General features: G+C 43.7%; 1 protein-coding gene and 1 pseudogene across 1 annotated transcript; one reads left to right on the top strand and one right to left on the bottom strand.

The window, feature by feature from the left end:
- Positions 1-1,893: 1,893 nt before the first annotated feature.
- Positions 1,894-7,507, bottom strand: LOC105080563 (sialic acid-binding Ig-like lectin 14). The gene is made up of 7 exons (XM_074371028.1): positions 7,379-7,507; positions 6,924-7,292; positions 6,410-6,691; positions 6,197-6,244; positions 4,538-4,795; positions 4,301-4,436; positions 1,894-4,169 (listed from the first exon to the last, which is right to left on the bottom strand). Exons 1-7 carry the CDS (start codon positions 7,425-7,427, stop codon positions 4,154-4,156), a joined length of 1,158 nt encoding a protein of 385 aa, XP_074227129.1. The 5' UTR covers positions 7,428-7,507; the 3' UTR covers positions 1,894-4,153.
- Positions 7,508-15,181: 7,674 nt separating this feature from the next.
- LOC105080491 (large ribosomal subunit protein eL39-like) lies at positions 15,182-15,337 on the top strand (annotated as a pseudogene).
- Positions 15,338-22,634: the final 7,297 nt, after the last annotated feature.

Here is a 22,634-nt window from a genome sequence, read left to right as displayed (position 1 = left end):
TAAACAAATGGGACCTGATGAGACTTACAAGCTTCTGCACAGCAAAGGAAACCAGAAGTAAAACAAGAAGAAAACCTACGGAATGGGAGAAAATTTTTGCAAGTGAAACCGACAAAGGCTTGATCTCCAGAATATATAAGCAGCTCATACGACTCAATAAGAAAAAAATAAACAACCCAATCCAAAAATGGGCAGAAGACCTAAACAAGCAATTCTCCAAGGAAGACATACAAATGATCAAAAAGCACATGAAAAAATGCTCAATATCACTAATTATCAGAGAAGTGCAAATCAAAACTACAATGAGGTATCACCTCACACCAGTCAGAATGGCCGTCATTCAAAAATCCACAAATGACAAATGCTGGAGAGGCTGTGGAGAAAGTGGAACCCTCCTACACTGCTGGTGGGAATGCAGTTTGGTGCAGCCACTATGGAAAACAGTGTGGAGATTCCTCAAAAGACTAGGAATGGACTTACCATATGACCCAGGAATCCCACTCCTGGGCTTGTATCCAGAAGGAAATCTACTTCAGGATGACACCTGCACCCCAATGTTCATAGCAGCACTATTTACAATAGCCAAAACATGAAAACAGCCTAAATGTCCATCAACAGGTGACTGGATAAAGAAGAGGTGGTATATGTATACAATGGAATACTACTCAGCCATAAAAACCGACAACATAATGCCATTTGCAGCAACATGGATGCTCCTGGAGAATGTCATTCTAAGTGAAGTAAGCCAGAAAGAGGAAGAAAAATAACATATGAGATCGCTCATATGTGGAATCTAAAAAACAAAAACAAAAACAAACAAACAAACAAAAACAAAGCATAAATAAAGGACAGAAATAGACTCACAGACAGAGAATACAGACTTGTGGTTACCAGGGGGGCAGAGGGTGGGAAGGGATAGACTGGGATTTCAAAATTGTAGAATAGACTACACTGTATAGCACAGGGAAATATACACAAAATGTTATGATAACTCACAGAGAAAAAAATGTGACAATGAGTGTGTATATGTCCATGAATAACTGAAAAATTGTGCTGAACACTGGAATTTGACACAACATTGTAAAATGATTATAAGTCAATAAAAAATGTTAAAAAAAAAATACAGTAACATGGAGATCCCTATACATTCATGGGACTCTAGCCAAAAGAAAAAATTTCAAATCCCATTTACAATTGCATCAAAAAGAATAAAATACCTCAGAATAAATTTCACCAAGGAGGAGAAAGACCTGTAGTCTGAAATCTATAAGATATTCATGAAAGAAATTAAAAAAGGGAACAAAGAAATGGAAAAATATACCATGCTCAAGGATTGGAAGAATTAATATTCTTGAAATGTCCATTTTACCCAAAGCAATCTGCAGATTCAATGCAATCCCTATTGAAAGATCCATGGCATTTTGCACAAAACGAGAACAAATAATCCTCAAGTTTGTATGAAACCAACAGTGCCCGGAAGAGCCAAAGCAATCCTGAGAAAGAAGAACAAAGCTGGATGTATCAGATTCCCTAATTTCAGACTATACTACAAAGCTACAGTAATCAAATAAACGCAATAATACAGCAATCATTTTATATGGTTACTACGCTTATCATGCCGATCATGTTGTAATGTACTTGGTGTCGGATCACTCTGTTGCACATCTGAAACTAACATAACTGTGTGTGTCATCTGTATTTCAGTTTTAAAAAGCTATTGATAGATGCAAAGATTTCTTAATTGGCCAGCAAGACCACCGCACAGACGTGAAAAGAATGACAAGGGTATTTCAATTATTTTTTCTCACTCCAGCAAAAAAGAGAGAGAGAGAGAGGAGGGGAAAGATGGTCATAATTTAAAGGGCACATAGCCAGAATAAAGACCTCAAAAAATCAATAAGAAAATGTGCAATTTTTATTTTTAAATGGGCAAGAGTCAAAAGAGGCATTTTACCAAAGAAGACAGTCAGGGGGCTCAACGTCGTTACTCATCAGGGAAACGCAAGTTTAAAAGGCAATGAGAGACTGCAGCAAACGGACTGCAATGCTGAAAACTGAACATGCAGGTTAATAAGAGCTGCCAGGGTGAAGAGAGATCAGAACTCTCACATGTGACGGTGGGATGTAAATTTATTTGACTGCTCAGGAGAACTCTGTTGGTACCTTCTAGAGCTAAACAGATGCCTACCTTATGATGAAGCAGTTCCATACCCACCATGGAAAAAGTGCTCGCTCTCCTATTTTTTGAAATCATGACATTCACATTAAAATTATTTTGAAAAGCCAAAAATTGGAAACAAATGCAATGTTATCATATTTTAGAGCAGATACAAACCTGGAAGTACATTCATACATAAAATACTATGTTAAAGGCAAAAACGATACCAAAACCAAAAATGAATTATCGATACATGTAAAAACATGGATAATCTGAAAAACATAACATTGAGAGGAAACAAAAAAGCTGGCTCTATAGGGACAGAAAATGTACAGCCTGGCACTCAGGGCACCAACATACCTGACCCCGTGTTCTCATCCACCATTATCACGTTCTGTCGCTCCTGGTCCTCCTTGCCCCGGTGCAGACATTGGTGTCCTTCCCCTCGCCTTCCAGGCTGTCTCACCTCTTAGCACGTCTCCATCTGAGCCGCCCACCTCGTTCTCCTTGACGTGAGATGTGAGAACTGCTCTCACTCTTCCAACCCCAGCCCAGCCCCCTTCTTTCTGATAGCGTGACCTGACCAGGGGTAGGTGGGAAGAATCCATCTGTTGACTTGATAGTAGAAGCGGGGTGTGTACATGTGTAAGCATTCATCTAATTGTACTCTTTAGATTTGCATATTCTGCTCAATTTCAGTCTGGCATCAAAAAAAAGATGACTAAACCAGAAGTTGAACCCGACCAACCAAAAATAATGCCAGATGAAGATATAATTTGTTCTGCAAACTCCTACAGAGACAGTAAATGACAAGATCGATATTTTAGTATTATTATATTGCTTAGAAACATTTAAATAATGAAATGTGACATTTTATACTATTTATTATGAGGTCAGTAACTATTTTTTAGTATTTTAAAAATTCATTCATTAATTTTTTTTATGGCTGTCCTGGAAATAGAACCCAGGACCTCGTGCATGCTAAGCACACGCTCTACCCCTGAGCTATTACCCTCCCCCACTGAGGTTAGTAACTTTAAACCCAAAAAGAAAAGCTGTGTTCCTGACTCCAGTGTGTGTGGATGTCCACGCTGATAGGGAAGTTTTGGGGACCAGAAACTTGGGTGTGAAACAGGTAACTTCTCGGTAATGAGAAAATAAGCCTCGAGACTCCCTTTGCAGAGCTAGGGATGGAGGGAGAGAAACAGGGCGGGAAGGCGGGGTGTAACAAGACCGAGAGCAGAGGCAGAGCGGCAGGCTGGCCGTGGCACTGCAGAAACAATGCATCAGGCAGTCGGGCTGTGTGTGCGATAACCGTGTTTTGTTTTCTGTATCTTAGGATGTTTTGACATCTTAAAAAACTTGCTGGCCTGGGAAGGACACTGCCTCCCAGGGTCAGCCAAGTCTTCCAGACAGAAAAACTCTGCTGGGAGCTCATTTTCTCAAATGCAAACCGACCAGTTCCTACCCCATAATCCCCAACCCCCCAATTATTTACCCCTCACACGACCAAGCCACTACTTCCCCGACCCAAAGTCATCCATGAACAGGTAACAGGCTATTTAACACCACCCCTATAGCCCAAAGCCCATCAGAATTATTCAAGTTAGCAGATCCTAAAGTATTTCCCTGCCCAGCATCGCCGTTCCCATGGAAACCCCAAGAAAGGCTCTGGCTGAGCCTTCCCTGCACAAGCTCCTGCTTCCTGAACCTGGCGCTTCCCGCTTGGCCCTACCCCGCGCCGATGTGACAGCCGCTCTTGGACAATGTCACTAATAACAGTCTCCTTTCAGTGGTATTGACTCTCTGTGTTGTCATGCAGTCACCTCCACAAATTAAAATCTCGTGGGTACAAATGAGACAGGGTTGGAGTGGAGAGTTTCCAGGGAGAAGCTGACAGCGATGTCCCCGTGTCTGTCCTCCGGACTCCGGGTCCACACCTCAGTCCCGTCTGGAGAAGGAAGGAGGCTCAGTCACACCTCTCAGCCCTGCTCCCTAGTGGCCTCCACACCTGCAGAACCAACACGGTCTCAGGTCAGAGAGTTGGGCACTTCAGCTCCAGGCAGGACAGGACAGCTCAGCGCCACCTAGAACTCGGGAGCTAGTCACCAGAATTCCCTGGAGGGGGACAGGCGTGCTCACCTGGTGTAGTATATCCAGGTGAGGCCATAGGTGAGGAGGAAGCCAGCCCCCATGAGGGCTCCTCGGATCAGGGTGAGGACCAGGGGCCAGGAGCCCTGCTGCTTCTCACTCACACAGCTGCAGGAGGGGGCATTTTCTGGGGAAGGGGAGAGGCGGGTAAAGTTCTGTCCCCAGACCCTCCCACAGCCCAAACACCTGACCAGGCTGCTTGCCCCCAGCACCTGTCCTGCAACTCACTCCACACAGAGAGGCTGATGGAGACATGCTGGGAGGCCAGCACATTCTGAGCTTGGCAGGTGACTTCTCCTCCATCTGCAGCCCCCACGTGGGGCAGCTCCAGGACACCGGGTGCTGAGGGCTGGGAGGGACTCAGGGCTTTTCCATCTTGGAACCAGCTCAGCACAGCAGGAGGGTTGCTGTCAGCCACACAGAAAAGGCGCAGGAACTGACCCTCCAGGACCAGGAGTGAGGTGCCATTGCTCAAGCTCTTCAGGTCTGGGTGAGAGAGACACAGCCACGCGGGTGGAGCTGGGAGGACTGTCTCTCCCTCACACTCCCTGCAGAGCCGGAAGTAGAAAGGCGGGCCATGGGACAAGTCCCAGGGATGGGTTATTTGAGGCTGAAGAGGCAATGACCCTGGTGGTCAGGCTACCAGAAAAAAAAGAGAGCTGGTCTGAGGTTGGCAGGATAAGAAGTGGGCGTGCAGCCCAGATGAAGATGTTCCAACAGTAGAGACCACGTGGAAGATGAGGGGAAAGGCACCTGTGCCTGCGTCTTGGCAGGGAGGACCAGGAGCAGCAAAGACACCATAGCAGTGGCAGAGAAGGCAGGGTCAGATATGTTGGGGCCTTGAGTGGCGGGCTGAGGGCATCGGGCTCTGCTCTGGGGTTACTGGAAATGCGAGTAGGGGAAACACAGAATCAGCACCAAGTCGAGGAAGACCCTGCTGGGGCCAAGTGGGAACTGAATGGGAGAGACGCGACAGGAGGCAGGGAGGCTGAGGAGGAGACCGAGGCAACGGTCCAGGGGCCAGCAAGACCGGAGCTGTGTCTGAGGCCAAGGGCAAGGAAAGAGGGAGGCGATTCGAAGTGAAGCTCTTGAGACTCACTGCCCCATGGGAGCAGCTGGTGAGAAAGGGCGATGTGTAGTGATGTCCAGACCACATCCGGGTTCAGTGGGGGACGGGAGCCCAGCTGAGAGGCACCAGCAAGAGATGACTAAGTGTGCAGATTGCGGCCAGATGTATAAAGTAGTGGGAGGCATCAGGACAGGGTCAGGATGGGGATGGGCTTGCAGGCGGAGACTCAGGATGGGATAAGTCCGCCCAGGAAAGTGGGGAGATGTTGGAATGGGCTCCAGGGCAGGAGTGAGAACACGAAACGCTCCTGGAAAAGAATGAGGTCAGAGGTGAGCATGGGCGACTATCCTAAGAGGCGAGGACAGACAGAGATTCAAGAAAGGGGAGCAGAACCTGGAGTGGTCCACATTGCAGACACGGAATGTGAAATGCTGGTTTGCAGGGGCTGGAGGGGGAGGGGTGGGGAGGTCGTGTCGGCTGCGTGTGCAGTTTTGGTTCTGCAAGATGGGAAGAGCTCTGCGGATTGGGTCCTTCATCCTGCTGAGCTGTGCCCTTATAAACGGTGAAGATGGCAAATTTCACTTTATGTGAGTTTTACCACAATTAAAAATAAAATAAAAAACTAAAGAAAAGGAAAGGGAGCAGCCAAAAGTAATACTGGATCCGTGGGCGCGGGATGTTGCTGGGAGGGTGGGTGGAAGGCGAGCCCAGAGCCAGGGGGCTGAGGAGTGAGGGACGGTCTCATCTCCAAGCCCTGAGCCCCAGGCTGGCCGGGACCCACTCGCATCACAGCCCCACGGATGAGACACCTTTCTTACCTGTGGAGTTCCCCTGGAATAGTCTGATGGTCATCAGCTGTGGAGCATCTGGGAAAGAAAAATGGGGCGAAGGGCAAGGAAGGCATTAGTCCTTTACCCCAGGAAGGGATGGGGTTTTACTTCCCCCAGTCTCCTCTGGGAAACGGATGCCAGGACCGGACCCTCCTCTTGCCACCAGTGCCCTCAGGGACCCGGCCGTCCCTCCACACTCACAGGAGACATTGAGCTGGACGGTTCTCTCCAGCGTGGTCCCCTGACCTCCTTGGAGTTTCACCTGACAGGTCAGGTTGGTGCCATGGTCCTGGGGCCTCGGCGTGAGGGTGAGCACCGAGCTGTGGAGCGTCTCTGGGTCCACCGCATCAAGGGCGTCTCCCGCCCAGGAGAACCGGAGAAATCTTGCCCCAGCGCAGACGACTGGCAGGCTGCAGGTCAGACTCGTGGGGCGGCCAGACTCCAGAGGCTCCAGAAACTGGATGTCGGGTTTCTCTGTCAGGGCTGAGGAGGAGAGAGGGAGATGCCTGGGCCCCAGGGGGTGGGGACCCAGAGTGTGACCCTAAGAGGGACCAGTGCCTCGGGGCCCAAGCTCCCCCCGGGGCCTGTGTCTCCTCTGATCCCTCAAACCCCAAGACTCCAAGCACGGGGTCTTCCCGTGTCCTGTTCCTGTTCTAACACGGGCGCGGGCGGGGGTCTCCACGGCCCACGGTCCTCACTGGGCGCCCTGCCATACCTGTCACCTGCAAGTTCAGCGTATTTCGGTAAGTGTATCTCTCACGATAACCTGCGACCACTCGGAAGAAGTAGGTTCCCGAGTCGCTCATCCTGGCGTCTCTGATGCTCAGGGAGCAGTCGTCCCTGCGGTTCCCGAGGAGGTGGAATCGGCCCTCGGTCTCTGCCTTCACTGGTCTTTGCGGGTCGTTTGTGGCCACAGGAGCACTGGTGTGTACGTTGTCCCCTTGGCGGAACCAGTAGATGTAGGGGGCGGACCGCTCGCTCCCCGGGAAGGAGAAGGAGCAGGACACGTTGGCGCCCAGGCACTCCTGCACCGTCACTGACTCCTGCACTTGGAGGCCGTACCCTGGAGGCTGCTGCAGGGACCCTGGGGGGACACAGAGGCTCAGCCGCAGCTCCCGGCCCTCCCCCAACCCCGTGTCGCCCCCCCCACCCCCACCCCGGGCCACTCACCCCCCCACAGCAGGGGCAGCAGCAGCAGCAGCAGCAGCAGGGGCCCCATGTCCGCCTCGGCCAGGGCAGAGCCCGGGGCGCAGGTTCCTCTGCCAGGGCAGGAGACGCCCCGAGGAAGCCCCAACAGGAAGCCAGCGGGTGACGGAGAGAGGGAGCTCTTACTATCCATGGAAGGGGAACTGAGAAATCATCCTGTTCCCCTTTCTCTGCCGTTTGCAGCTTCAGACTGTGAGCAACTGAAATGTGAAAGCTTGTCAAGTTCTTAAGGTCGCATGGCTGCAGCCCTGTCCCCATGCACCGCTATCTACACGGGGCAGAGAGCCTCACCTGGCCAGCTCCCTGTGGATCAGAACCTCTGGGCCCTCCGGCAGATCACAGAGCAAATCCATTATCACGTGATGGGAGGCGCCTAGGCTGAGGGTCCAGGCGGCGGAGGCCTGCCACGCCCCCCCCAACCCCCGTCAGGAGAGGAGGACAGTTCTCAGGGGCAAATGCGTCGGGTGGACATGACTTGGTCCACAGTGGTCACGAGAGATGTGGTCCCCACCAGTGACCCTGGAGCCTCCTGACCCCTTGGGGTTGAGTCCCGGTTCCCATCACTGTCCGCATCCCAGGCAGACTCAGACTCTGGCCCTGGCATTGATTCCCAAAGCAGACCTGAGAGCTGGGAGTTTGGAATGTGGAAGTCGAGAGCATGGCGTGCCTGGCTTGGCAACAGACGCCCACCTCCCTACCACCTCACCTGTCACCTGTTCAACTTTACCAGTTAGTTAGTCTCTCTGTGCCTCAGTTTACTCATCTGAAAAAACAGAGACACTACCAGAAATGCTGTGTGAGAATTAAATGAGTTCCTATATGTCAAACGTTCAGGACTGAGCCTGGCACCGAGACTCATTCATTTGATTAATGCTTCCTGGACACCTGCTGTGTGTCATGCCCCCAAGTAGGGGCTGGAGAGACAGCACATGATAAGCTCTTAGGATGGAAACCGTGGACCCAAAATCCGAGCAGGAAGACCAATATTTAATAAGAAAGTTAAGCTACACAGTCTCTTGGAGAATGATTTAGTCTAAGGAAACAAAAAAGGAAAGCAAAGAATTGTTGAGGACAGCTGAAATTTTTTAAAATGTGAATTGGGGCAGGCCTCCTGGAGAAGGTGACTTCTGAGCAAAGACATGAAAGAAGGAAGAGAATGACTCCTGTCGATATCCAGGCAAAATTCATCCCAGAGGAACAGTGCATTCACAAGTCTCAAGATGGACATGATGCTGTACACCAGGAATTTGACACATTGTAACTGACTATGCTTCCATTAAAAAAATCAAGTCATGAACCTGAGAGAGATCACAAAGGGTGTGAGTTTAAATGAAAAAGAGATTGAGGACCATCTCCAAGGGTTCTGTGAGCTGGATATCAGCCCCAGCTCCCTGCTGAAAATAACTAAAAATACAATAATAAGTAAAAATACACTAATAACTAAAAGTACAATTTCATTTTAAAATGAAAAATCATTGTAACTCTTTTTTTAATTGAAGTATAGTTGATTTACAATGTTGTGTTAGTTTCTGGTGTACAGCACAGTGATTCAGTTATATATACATATATTCTTTTTTAAATTCTCTTTCATTATAGGTTATTACAAGATGTTGAGTATAGTTCCCTGTGCTCTACAGTAGGACCTTGTTTATCTGTCTTGTATATAGTAGTTTGCATCTGTTCATTCCAAACTGCCAGTTTATCCCTTCTCCCACCTTTCCCCTCTGGTAACCATAAATTTGTCTTCTAAGTCTGTGAGTCTGTAACTCTTCTTAAGACAATTGAAAGGCTGACTAGGGAAAAGAATTTGCAGTCCAAAATCTAGGAGAGGATGGAAACCCAGAGAGGGAAGCAGAGAACAAAAGTCACACGTGCCCTGGGGGAATTTTGATCGTGGAAACTTGAATTTGGGGGTTTGTGGACCTGAGGCTCAAAGTCAGGCTAGATGTCACAGAAGGGAAAAGCTTGGGGCTCAGGGTGACACGTATTTTCTGCATGGTTTCAAGCCATGTCTAGGGGCACGGAGAGTGGAGCAGAGCCAGCCCTTCCCTCCCCCACCCCCACCCACACTTTGGGGTTACAGAGTCATTAGCACAACATGCAGACAGAAGGGCCCTGATCGAACAGAAAAGGAAGTCTTCCCGTCACATCTCCAGAGAAGGAAGAGGCTGGGCTGAACAACCTCAGAGCCGAGAGCCTGCCCGGGAACGAAGCCAGCTACAGGGTTAACAGAATTCTTTTTAAAAAGGATTTTGGCAACACAACATTGTAAACTGACTATACTTCAATAAAAATATATTAAAATTTTTAAATTTTTTAATTAAAGAAAAATAAAAAAAGATTTTGGTGACACTGACCAAGCTCCAGAACCCTCTGTGCCTGAAGCCAGTGTACTTCAGAACTTTTTAAGCTACATGAGTCAACACATTGGTTATGTTTTCTCCATCAGGCCAACTTGAGGTGGAAAGATCTCGTGTGTGTCAAACACGACCTCATCCCAACCACCAGGCTCACACTTCCTTACCTACACAGCCTCTGAAGCTTCTGGGAACCTCCCCATGAAACTTGACTTCAGCTTCGCCATTCACAACACTTCCGTGGACTTCTGGGAAACACACCGACATATGTTGGTGGGTTTTTAGCAACTCCCTTTTTGATGCCTGTTAATACAAAGTGAAAATGACCAAAACCTGCTGTAGAAATAAACCAAGATCTATGTCTTAGTCAGTTCAGGCTGCCACACCGAAATACCAAAGATGATTGGGTCACTTGAACAAAAGGAAATTATTTATGACAGTTCTGGAGGCTGGAAAGTCCAAGATCAAGGTGCTGGCTGATTCAGTTCCCTGATGAAGGCTCATTTCCTGGCTTGCAGATGGCCACCTTCTCACTGTGTCTTCTAGGAACAGGGAGAGAGAGAGAACACTGGTCCTTCTTGTTATTATTCTAAGAACACTAATTTCATCATGGGGGCTCTACCCTCATGAACTCATCCAACCCTAATTACCTCCCAAAGGCCTTACCCCCAAATACCATCACATTATGAATTTGGGGGAGGACAAAAACATTCAACCAACCAAATGCAAACAAGCAGGGGCTACATGGAGCTTGCTGTGACAAGGGAGCTGGCCACCACCACTTATGTTTCATCAGAGACTCAAAGGCAGGCAGAAGCGTGGGAAAGGTTCCTAGAGGAAGAAAGAGAAGGCTTCAGGTGTGCTCTGCCTGGGGGCTGTCAGCCTGGGGAAGCTGGCGGTGGGCTGCGTGGATGTGGAGCATCCCACGTGATTGGTTGGGTTGTGTATCTGGCTTCCTCTGAGCCGTACTGAATTGGGAGCAGAGACAAAAACTAGGGGAGCTGTGAGTTATTATTCGAGTCCTGTCCTTCTGGGGCTGATTGATATAGGGGTTCTTGTTTGGTTTTCTGAATAGATTGCCAGAGGGACGTTCTGATGTGCTTCTAAGTCTGACTTGTCGATATCAAGCCAGCCTCCTGGGCTGGTTTCTGCAGACGGTAGGTTGGTTTTCTGGGCTTGATGCTGCAGAGTGTGGGTGAAAATTTTTACACATGGTCTGAGATCCTCTGTTTGTACATTCAGTCTCTCACAGTGTCATAGAACAATCTCCACATTCAGAGGAAAACCCACAAAAATCATCTCAGGGAGAGGATGTTTTTGAAAACAAATCAATTACCTTCTGGAATGTCTAAACAGAAGGCCTGGGACTAGTCTGGGGGTTGAGCTAAAAAAATAGGCTAAAATTTCTGTGCCTAATAGAATCATGTGAATTCTGAAATTGTGGCTTCGGGAAACAAAGACTGCATTGATCTCAGTGGAAGCGGAGGTCCACTGAGGGAGTGGGACCTGGTCTTCTGCCACAACAACTGAGGCGCCAGCAGCATGATGGCAAGAGAAATACAGCTGTTTTGAGGCTGCATGGGGTGGAGATGGACCATGGAGATTAATATCCTACTTAGGTTGCTTCCTATTTTGTGGGTTCATTCCCCGCTGCCATCCCCAAACATTTAATATGTTACATAATATACCACTGGATTAATAGTGCTGGGGAAGGCAAGAAAGTTTTTGTGCCCATACTAGGAGAAAGGACATGACCACAAATGACAATTAGGAAAATGTCATCACCTATAGAAACCCTCTCAAATATGCAGGGTTGGCAGTTCTGGATTTCGTATATTTTTCTGGCATGGGAACTTCAGATGTAGTCTCCAAATATTAAAGTCATGGAGGGCTGCGAGATTTGGGGGACCTCTGTTTGTACCATGCATGATGCCAAAATCCCTGACAATATCAATCTGCACAGGACAATGTGGACATAATTGAGGGTGGAGCCAAGAACAAAGGCGTAACCACTGTCTGAGGTCGTGGGACAATGTCGTGAAGCTGAAGTATGAGGAGGAAATAGTGTAGGGCTCCAGCTAGCATGAGTGCCAACCCCAGGAAAGATAACAGCCATACATGAGCAGCAATGGGACAACCAGACTCCTGTGAAGATTTGGCTTCCCCTTGATTTGGCCTCCGGTGAGCAGGCTAGGTCTAGCTCGTACTTTGTGTTTTGTTTGGCTGAAACAGTTTGGAGATATTTTAACTGATAGAATATTCAGGTATTAGGCGATATCTCACAATAATGTGCGAGCCTTCTTGAAAAGATTGGAAGGCCTGGCATTCTTACAGAGCAGCAATCCGCTGGGGCCGAATGAGAACAGACCTTCTTTACTCAGCTGTACTCCCCACCAGGCGCTATCATCTCCCTCCACGAAAGCCAAATCCAGGTACCATTGGTCAGAACACTTGCCCATTTGTCTTCCTCACACTGGTCTGCTTCACTCATTTACCGTAACTGCCTTGTCTATGTAAGGATTTGATCTGAGAGGCCCTGAACCTATCAAAAAAAAAAAAAAATCCCACAGGCTATAGGCGGTCTATAATTGGATTTAGCCAAGGTCAAGTAAGCCTTGAGAAAGAGAAAGAAACCAAAGTTCAAGCCCTCCCCCGCTGGATGTGGTGAACTTGGCATTTTAAACATATTTTAGAGGTTAAGCTTACGGAAACCATGTCACACGGTGTAGATGTGCAAGGCCCAGCCTCTAACAAAAATATGCAAAAAAAAAAAAAAAAAGAAAGAAAATTAAAATGACATAGTAAGAGACTTCTGATTTCAGCCCTGACATTCAAAATTCAAATGTCATTCTCATTATTACAATGAGAAAAGAATTAACAAATTGGGAATCAATGACTTTTCTTGGACCCATCAGAGAACTTAGATCACAGAGCAAGCCACTACCCCAAAATCTACAGAGACTGGCAAATTCAGAAAGTTACAACCGAGATCTCTTTCTCTCTCCCCCTGAACTTTCTGCTCAATTTTACTGTGAGCCTAAAACTGCTGTAAAAAAAGAAAGTCTATTAAAACAACAACAACACTACTACTAGAGTCTGAAGAGACAAACCAAGTACAGAGCAAGGTTTTTGACATGACACAGATGTTGGAATCATCACACAGGGAATTTAAAATAGCCATGATTACTATGTTAAAAGTTCTAAAGGAAAAAGTAGGCAACATGCAAAAACAGACAGTGATGTAGCAGAGAGATGGAAGCTCTGAGATGGATTCAAAATGCAATACTAGAAATCAAAAACTCTGTAACAGAAATGAAGAATGTCTGGTCTTCCTGACCAACAGAAAGTGCCCTCCTTCTCTCCTGGACACTGAGGTGAGTCCAGGAGGGTAAAGCTCTCAGTGCTTAGGGTCTGGGCTCAGAGAAGTATTGACTTTTTTAAAATATTGAATATTCTAATTCATGAACATAATACATCTTTTATTTAGGGCTTCTTTAATTTGTCTCAGCAACATTTTCCAGTTTTCAGTGTAGAGGTCTTGAAACTATTTTGTTAGTCTTACTTTTAGAACTATTGGGGGGTGCTTTTTAAAAAGTATTGTACTTTTACTCTTAAAAAAAATGAGACAAATGAACTTATTTACAAAACAAAAACAGACTCACAAACACAGAAAACAAACTTGTGGTTACCGGGGGGAAAGGGAGGGGTGAAAAAGGAAAAGATATATGTATAACTGAATCATTATGCTGTACACCAGAAAGTAACACAACATTGTAAACTGCTCTACTTCAATTTTAAAAAATTAAATTATTGTACTTTTAATTTAATGTTCTGATTTTGCTAATATAAATATAGAAGTTATTTCTGTATGTTGATTTTAGATACAGCTACTCTGCTAAATTACATACTGATTCCAATAGTTCGCTTGTATATTTTGTATTTCCTTTGTGCACCACCCTGTCATTGGAAACAGTTTTGTTTCACTTCCTCCTTTCCAATCGCTATGCCCGTTATTCCTTTTCCTGCTGCACTCTAGTAATTTCGTTACAATATTGAGTTGAAGTGGTTGGACTAGACATCCTTGTCTTTTTCTTGACCTTAAGGGGAAAGTATTCAGTATTTCACTATTTAGTATAACTAGAAGCCCATGCTACAAAAGTGCGGTGAATCCAGGGCTACTACAAAAAAATTCTAGAGCATAGTTTGTATTTGGTTTATATACAGGTTTTAAAACCATTTTTAATTCATCCATCACAATTTAACATTTGGAAATATCTCATAGCAGTTTGTTTGGGTTTTTTTTTAATTCTAACAAAAAATGTGGTTTTTTTTTTAAATGAAGTATAGTCTGTTTACAGTGTGTCGATTTCTGGTGTACAGCATAAGGCTGCAGTCATACATATATTCCTTTTCATATTCTTTTTCACTACAGGTTACTACAAGATATTGAATATAATTCCCTGTGCTATAGAAACTTGTTTATCTAACAGAGTGGGGGGTTGTTTTGGGGTTTTGTTTGTTTGTTTTAGAGGGTAATTAGGTTTGTTGGTTTCTTTGTTTGTTTGTTTAAGGAGGAGCTGAGACTTGTACCCAGGACCTCCCGCATGCTGAGCATGTGCTCTACCACTGAGCTATTTCCCTCCACCCCCCAACCCCCACAGCAATTTGAATGGCTGAGTTCTCCTGAAAATTTTTGAATGGCTGGCATTCCCATATGAGAGAAATCAGCTGCGTCTGAGCGGGAACTGCCGGGCTTTATTTTGCCACATTCTCCCACCACGTGCTATGTATGGTCTCCCCTGCACTGACGCCAAAGCTCAGGTACCATTTGTCAGTATACCTGCCCCGTTGTTTTCCTTACCCCAGGCCTCCTACACTTATTTTCTATACCTGCTTTTCCACTGTAGGGGCTTGATTTTATATTTCCTGGGAAAATAGATGCACTGCTCCACCAGACAAAAATTCCCACGGCCAGAGGTTTACGCTCTTAATTTCTCACGGGTGGATTTCCTCAAACTGAGGCCGGAAGACAATCAAAGTCCAAGCCCGCCCCCTGCTGGACAAGGCGCACTCAGCATGCTTGACTGGTAAATCAAGGAGAGACCCAAGGTCTCCAATTCCTTTCAACATATTTTGACAAATAATAAAATGGAAAAGAAATATAGCATGAAAAATTATAAAGAGCATTTTAATTGGTTAACTGTAGGAATCAAAAAATAGTAGGCCGTAGAAGCTTCCCACTTATTGGAAATTAAAGAAAATTTTCTTTTTGGATTTAAGCAATGATAAGACAACAAAATCAAAATGGAACTAGAAGATCAAGGGGAAATAATTAAGGAACAAATAATGACAATTAAAAATTAAAATAACTTGTTCACCATCCTATGTGCGGTTGAGTTTGGTCCTCGCCATGTCTTCTCACAAGACTTTCAGGATCAAGTGATTCCGGGCCAAGGAACCAAAGCAGAATTGTCCCATTCCCCAGTGGATTCGAATGAAAACTAGTGATAAAATCAGGTACAACTCCAAGAGAAGACATTGGAGAAGAACCCAGCTGGGGCTATAAGGAGCCGCACGTGAGGTGGCGCACATACGCTGTGTCAAGGTCACGGGCATCTTATCGTATCGCTCTGAAGACAGTGCTACTGTCTGAACAGCTGGATGCGTTTCGGGACATGATTTTTCTCTTCGTGTCAATATTTCTGCACTGTTGCTTTGGCTAAGCAATAAATATGTGAGATGTTTTGTTGGAAAAAAAATAAAATAGACTGAAGAGCATAAAATACAATACTCGGCATGCAGAAAATAAAAACCAGTGGTATAGAGTCCAGGGTTGAGATATTCAACCAGGATGCAGGGGAAAGAGCCAAGTGTGAAAATGAGGAGTGGGAAGAGGGTAGCTCTGGGAAAACCTAATTACTTACAGAATCCTTTGTTCAATTCATTACTAATAAATTCTGGTTTTTTAAGTGAAAAAAAAGTGAATGAAGGGCCACAAATAGCCAAGTATCCTTCTTTGTTATGGGTGAGTTGTATTCCATTACATAATGCTTGCTGCATCTCCGTTATCTATGCAACGATTGATGTGCATTTAGGCTGATTCCATATCTTGGCAACTATAAATAATGTTGCTGCTAATAGCAGGGTGTATGTATCTTTTTGAATTAATTCTTATTTTGTGGCTGGCTTTATTTCTTTGATAACTATGTAAGTTTAAAAATCTAAAGCTCTAAACGTTCTTAGAAACAATGAACAGTACATATATGTAAATTTAAAAATATATGTGCAGTGAAAAAAAATGAGCTATCAAACCATGAAAGACATAGAAGAAACTTAAAGGACATATTACTAAATGAAAGAAGCCAGTCTGAAAAAGCTACAAACTGTACAATTCCAACCAAATGACATTCTGGAAAAGGCACAGCTACAGCAACAAGAAAAAATTGTGGTTTCCAGGGATTTGGGGAGAAGGAGGGAGGGAAGAATGAACAGATGGAGCACAAGGGATTTTTAGGGCAATGAAATTATTCTGTATGACACTATAGTGGTGGCTACATGTCATTATGCATTTCTCAAAACCCGTAGAATGTACAACATCAAGAGTGAACCCTAATGTAAACTATGGACTTTGGTTGATAATAACGTGCCCATGTTGGTTCATCAATTGTACCAAATATGCTGATGAGGGGGGTTGAGGTTAGGGGAATATATATGTGTGGGTGGGGAGGGCTATGTGCGAACTCTCTGTATTTTCTGCTCAATTCTGCTGTGAGCCTGAAACTGCTCTAAAAAAAATTGTCTATTAAAAAAAAGATTCAGTTAAGGTGCATTAAAAAATTCATTACTAATAACTAGAAAATTTGGGATAAATGGATGATTTTTTTCAGGAACATGTAAATAACAAAAATAATACTCAAGTAGAGATAAGCATCTTAGATTAGTAACTATGAAATAAACTGACAAACTTATATTAAATTATTTCAAACTATCTATAGACAGACAACGCTGATTCAATGTAAACTAAAGATAATGAAAAGCTCCCCAGTGATCTGTATAATAGAGCCAGCATCACATAACATAAAAGCCTAACAGGGTAGCACAAAAAATTTTCAACTATAGATAATTCTCCCTATTGATAGGAAAATTCCAAATAGATAACTAGCAATAGAAATCTCCAGTAAATTAAAAATGTATTCCATGGCCAAATGGACATTATCTAAGAATGTGGACAGACATGATTGAATATTAGAATATCTGTTAAAGTAAATCTTCATTTTATTAAAATAAAATTTTATTTATCAAAATGAATCTTCATAGGACTATGCATATCACTTTGTTACCTGCTGAAAGGACACTCTTAAAATTCAGGTATTATCTGCAACAAAAATCTCTTTTTATATAGGATTATTTCCTTAATCTAGAATTCTATTTACCTATTTATCTATCAGGTCACATAAAATCAAAGACAAGTTAAATGCTTCCACACTGGCCTACCCCAGGATGTCTCTTTGCCATTTTTACTCATTTCCAAAGCAATCTCATCTAGTCCAAAAGCTTTAAATATTGTCAAAGATTGATAACTTATATCTTCATCCTGGTCCTCTTCCCAGAACTCCAAACTCATAAATTTAATTGCCTGCTTGGGGATCTAGCAGGCAAGTAACTCATCATATCCAACCTTTGCTCTGGATTTCCACTCCAAGGATGCTTTTCTCAAAGTCTTCCCCATCTCAGTAGATTTTCCATTTTCCGGCTGCCCAGGCCGAAGATCTCAGAGTTATCTTTGTTTCTTTTCCATCTCTTACACCCTGCATCCAGTTGGAAATCCTCAGTTCTACATTCAAAACAGATTCAGAACTTGTCTCCTTCTCCCTCCCCTCCCATCCTTTCTCTTCCTCTTTTGATCAGTAGAGCTCAGGTGTGGCAGAGCAAGATGGCAATCTGTGCAGAGTGGTGGCCTGGAACCGGGGTGTCTCAAACAGAGTGAGGAGGGTGTCGACCCAAGAATATCAGAACCTCATTAGGTGAGGAGAGCGCTCAGGGTGGGGTGGGGACATTCCCAGCTGGGGAAACAGAGTCGAACAGGATGAGAACCATCACACTAGGAAGAAACAGTGGTTGAAATGGGGAACTAGTTACACTTAGGGGAACTAATCAAATAGGTAAATACATTGTGGATCATGGATTACAGGTTTCCCTTTTTCAGAGAAAGGGTTTACACATATGAGAAGGCAGAAAACCTGAATGACCCAAGTGGTATTGAGTTGGAACTAGAGATAAAGGAGTGAACTCATGAACTGCAGTGTTTTATGAATGAATTAATGAATGGGTTCAGATGAAAGACTATTTCCAACCAAGTCAAGAATGAGACAATTGGTGCCTGCTACTGTTACCTAGTCCAAGCTCATACTGCTCACTCCACAACAGACCAATAAATCGACAGACGAGTTGTTGGGGCAAGGAATAGCGACTTTATTCAGAAAGCCAGCAGATAGAGAAGATGGTGGACTAGTGTCCCAAAGAACTATCTTGCGCGAGTTAGAATTCAGGCTTCTTTTATACTGAAAGAGGAGGGAGTAAAGTCAAACATTTCTTGTTTCACATCAGCCCCGGAGGGGATGCATTAATTTCTCCCTTCCTGCAGTCATTCACAGGGAAGCCTGGTCATGATGTTTCCTGTGAGCTAAACAAAGGTATTTTACGCTCATTACCTGGAAGGCAGTGCTCCCAGCGATGGGCTGTTATGTACAATTTAAGCTTACAGGCAACATCCCTTGATTGTGATTAACTTGTAGTGAAAGCAACAGAATACAAAGGTTAAAGTAGATGAAACAGATCCAATATGGAGTCAGGTTTGTTCTTCCCTATTACGTGGTCACAATTATTATTTAACATTCTAACAGTGGGGATCTTGGTTGTGAAGGAAACCAATCTGGGTTAACTTAAGTAAAAAAGAAATTCATTCATAAGACATTGGGCAGCTGACAGACTGGATGAGAAAGTTAAAATACCAAGTTTAGAAAATGGGTCAGAACTCAAGGAAACAATGAAAGGAGAATCGTTGCCAAGTTTGCCGAAGGACAGCCTGGGTCAGTGCCAGGGCCATCAAAGTGAGCACTGGACCTTTCTTGATGTCTTTATAAAGTCTCAGTATGAGTCCGGTCAGACACCTGCACACTAGCCACTAGGCTTCAGGGAAAGCAAGAATCTAACTTTTAGGTCCATAGTGGTAGGAAGCAGAACCTCACCCAGGCGTGGAATTTCCAAACTAAGAAATATGATTCAGCTCCTCAGTGCAAAAATTGTTCTGAGAGTGCTAGCTAAATGCAAGTATAAAATAGAACCAAATAAGAGATATAAATACTAAGAAGGCTGTATCCTTATTATTTGCAATTACTGTGATTGTACATATAGGACATTCAAAAGTAACTGGAAATCTACTAGAAGCAATATGATAACTCACTAAGGTGTCAAGTCACACCACAGTTTTTCAATTTTAATGCTACTGACACTTGGAACTGGACAATCCCTCATTCTGGAGAGAGAGGAAAGATGTCCTGTCGGATGCTTTGCCACATCTCCATCCTCCACCCTAGGCAACCCTTACTAATACACCCATCCTCCAAGGTTGCAGCTCTCACTGGCTTCGGGCACCATCCTTCCCTTCCTTGCCCCATCAGATCTGGGGGAGGAGGGAGCAATGGCTTCCCAATGTTGGGTCCTTGGAAGCCATTGAGTCCTTTACCATCCCTTGTACTTAGGTCTCTCACCGTCCTTTGTTGGACCTCTTAATCCTGCTGCATCTCTGTCACTAGTCCCTCCATTAGTCTATGTTTAATGAGGTCCCTGACGGTGGCATTAGTTTTCTATTGAGATCTTGACTGATACATCTGCCCACTGAACCGTTTTCTTGCCCCTGTCTCTCAGGGATCAGTTTCCTTCTGCAGGTGAAGTACCTTCTTTCAGAGAGGGTTTACATTTGCTCTTCCATTTCGCATGGTACCACTTTTATTTCTCTCCCCGACCCCAATCCAGGAGTCAGCTGAAAACCTCAGCTCATTTTATAATCAGAGATAAGTAAATGCTCACTGGTCAAAAGCAGCGTGGAACGCTCTGCTTACTTCTCTGAGTTCTAAACTTCAACTGGGAAATTCCTCACTAGATTGTCATAGCTTTCATGATCTTGTGAAGACTGTTTTAGTATTTTATCCAGCACTTTTTTTTATACTGAATATTTTTTAAATATTTTTCTTGAAGTGCAGTTAGTTTACAGTGTTGTGTCAATTCCTGGTGTACAGCACAATGCTTCAGCCACATAGGAACATACATATATTCGTTTTCATATTCTTTTTAACCATAAGTTGCTACAAGATATTGAGTATAGTTCCCTGTGCTGTACAGTATAAACTTGCTGTTTACTGGATTTTGTGAGAATCCTCCTGTATTTCGAAATGAGAAACACTCTGCCAGAGCTCAGTAGGTGTTTTGTGTGAGTCGATGGGTTTGTAGATGTAATTCTTGGTGTATTTGTGGGAGAGGGCGAGCTGTGAATCTCTATTCCGCCATCTTGGCTCTGCCCTCTTATTCAGCACTTTTTGTTTTCAGCAGTAAAGTTGATCTAAATAACCTAGCCCACCATTATCAAAAATGAGAAAGCCCTGGTGGGGTGTATAGCTCAGTGGCAGAGTGCATGCTAAGCATGCACAGGTCCTGGGTTCAATCCCCATGACCTCCATTAAATAAATACATACATACGTACATACATAAATACATAAATAGAAATTAAGGGCCACCCCCCCCCAAATGTCTAAAAGCAAAAAAGAGAGAAAAGGCCTGTCCTCTCTTGTGGATTTTTTCCCCAAGATCTTTGCATGCACTGCTGTTTTGCATAATCACTTGGGAAGAATCTGTCCTTAAGTCTTGAATAAGAAATATGAAGATGGAGCAAGGCCATTGACTTTGTGTTGTATCAGTGTTGTATCAGTTATCTCTTGCTCCGTAACAAATCACCCCCAAACTAAGCTTCTTAAGACAACATACATTTGTTATCTCATAGTTTCTCTGGGCCAGGAATTTGAGCACAGCTTATCTTGGTCTTCTTCTCGGTTTCACAGTTTCTCACTAGGCTTCAGTGAAGGTGTTGATCCAAAGCCTGTCTCATCTGCAGGCTCTACTTGGGAATGACTCATTCATTGGTTCCATGCAACATTCAGTTTCTCACAAGATGTTGAAGTGAGGGTCTCAGCTTCTTGCCAGCTGTTGGCCAGGGGATTCCTTCAGTTTCTTGCTACATGGGCTTTCCAAAATGGTAGCTCACACTATAACCACTTACATCATTGATATATGAAAGTCAAGAAGGCAATAGGGATGGGGGAAGGTATAGCTCAAGTGGTAGAGCACATTCTTAGCATGCATGAGGTCATGGGTTCAATCCCCAGTACTTCCTCTAAAAATAAATAAGTAAGTAAAACTAATTACCACCCCCAACAACAAAAAAATAAAAGAAGAAGAAGAAGAAGGCAATAGGGAGCGTTTGCTAGTAAGACAGAAATCCAGGTCCTCTGTAACCTAATCTTAGAAATGAAATGGCATCTCCTTCCTTTCCCCATATTCTACTGGTTATAAGCAAGTCACCAGGTCCAGCCCACACTCAAGGGGAGTTAGATTAAATGAGGACCTGAATATCAGGAAGTGGAGGTCACTGGGAGCCAGTTTTGAAGGCTGCTTACACTATAGTAATAATGTCTGCCTTTCCATCCCTGTCTCAGCTTTCAGTGGTGGTATTTACACACCAATTTCAGCACCTTGGTAGGAGCAGAATGATAACAAAGTTGTTTTTTTTTTATATCATGTGTGGAATACTTCCACTCTCAAAACACATTGGTTTGGCTCCTACAGTAAGTTCATCAAATAAACCAATTTCTCTATAAATGACTCTTGATTCTCAGTAATTCCTAATATGTTAGTATTGTCTTCTGCAACACATCTCATTTTTTTTTTGTTCAAGTACCACTTTGTTATTTTTGTTTTTATTGAAATATAGTTGATTTACAATGTTGTGTTAGTTTCAGTGATTCAGTTATAGATGTATGTGTATACATCTAGATTCTTTTTTTTTTTCACATAGCATAAACTGATACATATTTTATTGGAGGATCATAAAGAAACCACATTTCTCATTTGATGGTTTGTTACATAAGTTACTTGTTATATTTGGGAAATTTTAAATAGACAAGAAAAAATTTTAAAAATGTATAAAATCATATCCCATCCAGACATTTTTTTCTTCAAATGTATCAATATATTTGTAGGTACTGTTAAAGAATAAACATTAGGAACAGAGTATGTATAATTGGATATATAAATCAGTGTTCTTAAACTTCTACACAGAGTCTAAATTAATATTCATATTATATTATATATAAATTTTAATTATGTATCAATCATTTATTTTCATTAATTTATATTCACTATCTTAATGTTCTATCAGATCTTTTTTTTTTAACATTTTTTACTGATTTATAATCATTTTACAATGTTGTGTCAAATTCCAGTGTTCAGCACAATTTTTCAGTTATTCATGGACATATACACACTCATTGTCACATTTTTTTCTCTGTGAGTTATCATAACATTTTGTGTATATTTCCCTGTGCTATACAGTGTAGTCTATTCTACAATTTTGAAATCCCAGTCTATCCCTTCCCACCCTCCACCCCCCTGGTAACCACAAGTCTGTATTCTCTGTCTGTGAGTCTATTTCTGTCCTTTATTTATGCTTTGTTTTTGTTTGTTTGTTTTTGTTTTTGTTTTTTAGATTCCACATATGAGCGATCGCATATGGTATTTTTCTTTCTCTTTCT

This window comes from Camelus bactrianus, chromosome 9, assembly GCF_048773025.1.
Source record: "Camelus bactrianus isolate YW-2024 breed Bactrian camel chromosome 9, ASM4877302v1, whole genome shotgun sequence".
NCBI classification, from domain to species: domain Eukaryota; kingdom Metazoa; phylum Chordata; class Mammalia; order Artiodactyla; family Camelidae; genus Camelus; species Camelus bactrianus.
Note: the sequence above shows the minus strand (reverse complement) of the source record. Positions and strands in the feature narration are given on the sequence as shown.

What these genes read in the sequence shown, in the direction of transcription:
- LOC105080563 (XM_074371028.1), bottom strand. Translation starts at nt 7,427, where the DNA reads ATGGGGCCCCTGCTGCTGCTGCTGCTGCTGCTGCCCCTGCTGTGGGGG. An exon ending in GCTGCCCCTGCTGTGGGGGG is followed by an intron (nt 7,293 to 7,378) that starts GTGAGTGGCCCG and finishes GTGTCCCCCCAG; the next exon opens with GGTCCCTGCAGCAGCCTCCA. An exon ending in CGTCCAGCTCAATGTCTCCT is followed by an intron (nt 6,245 to 6,409) that starts GTGAGTGTGGAG and finishes TTTCTTTCCCAG; the next exon opens with ATGCTCCACAGCTGATGACC.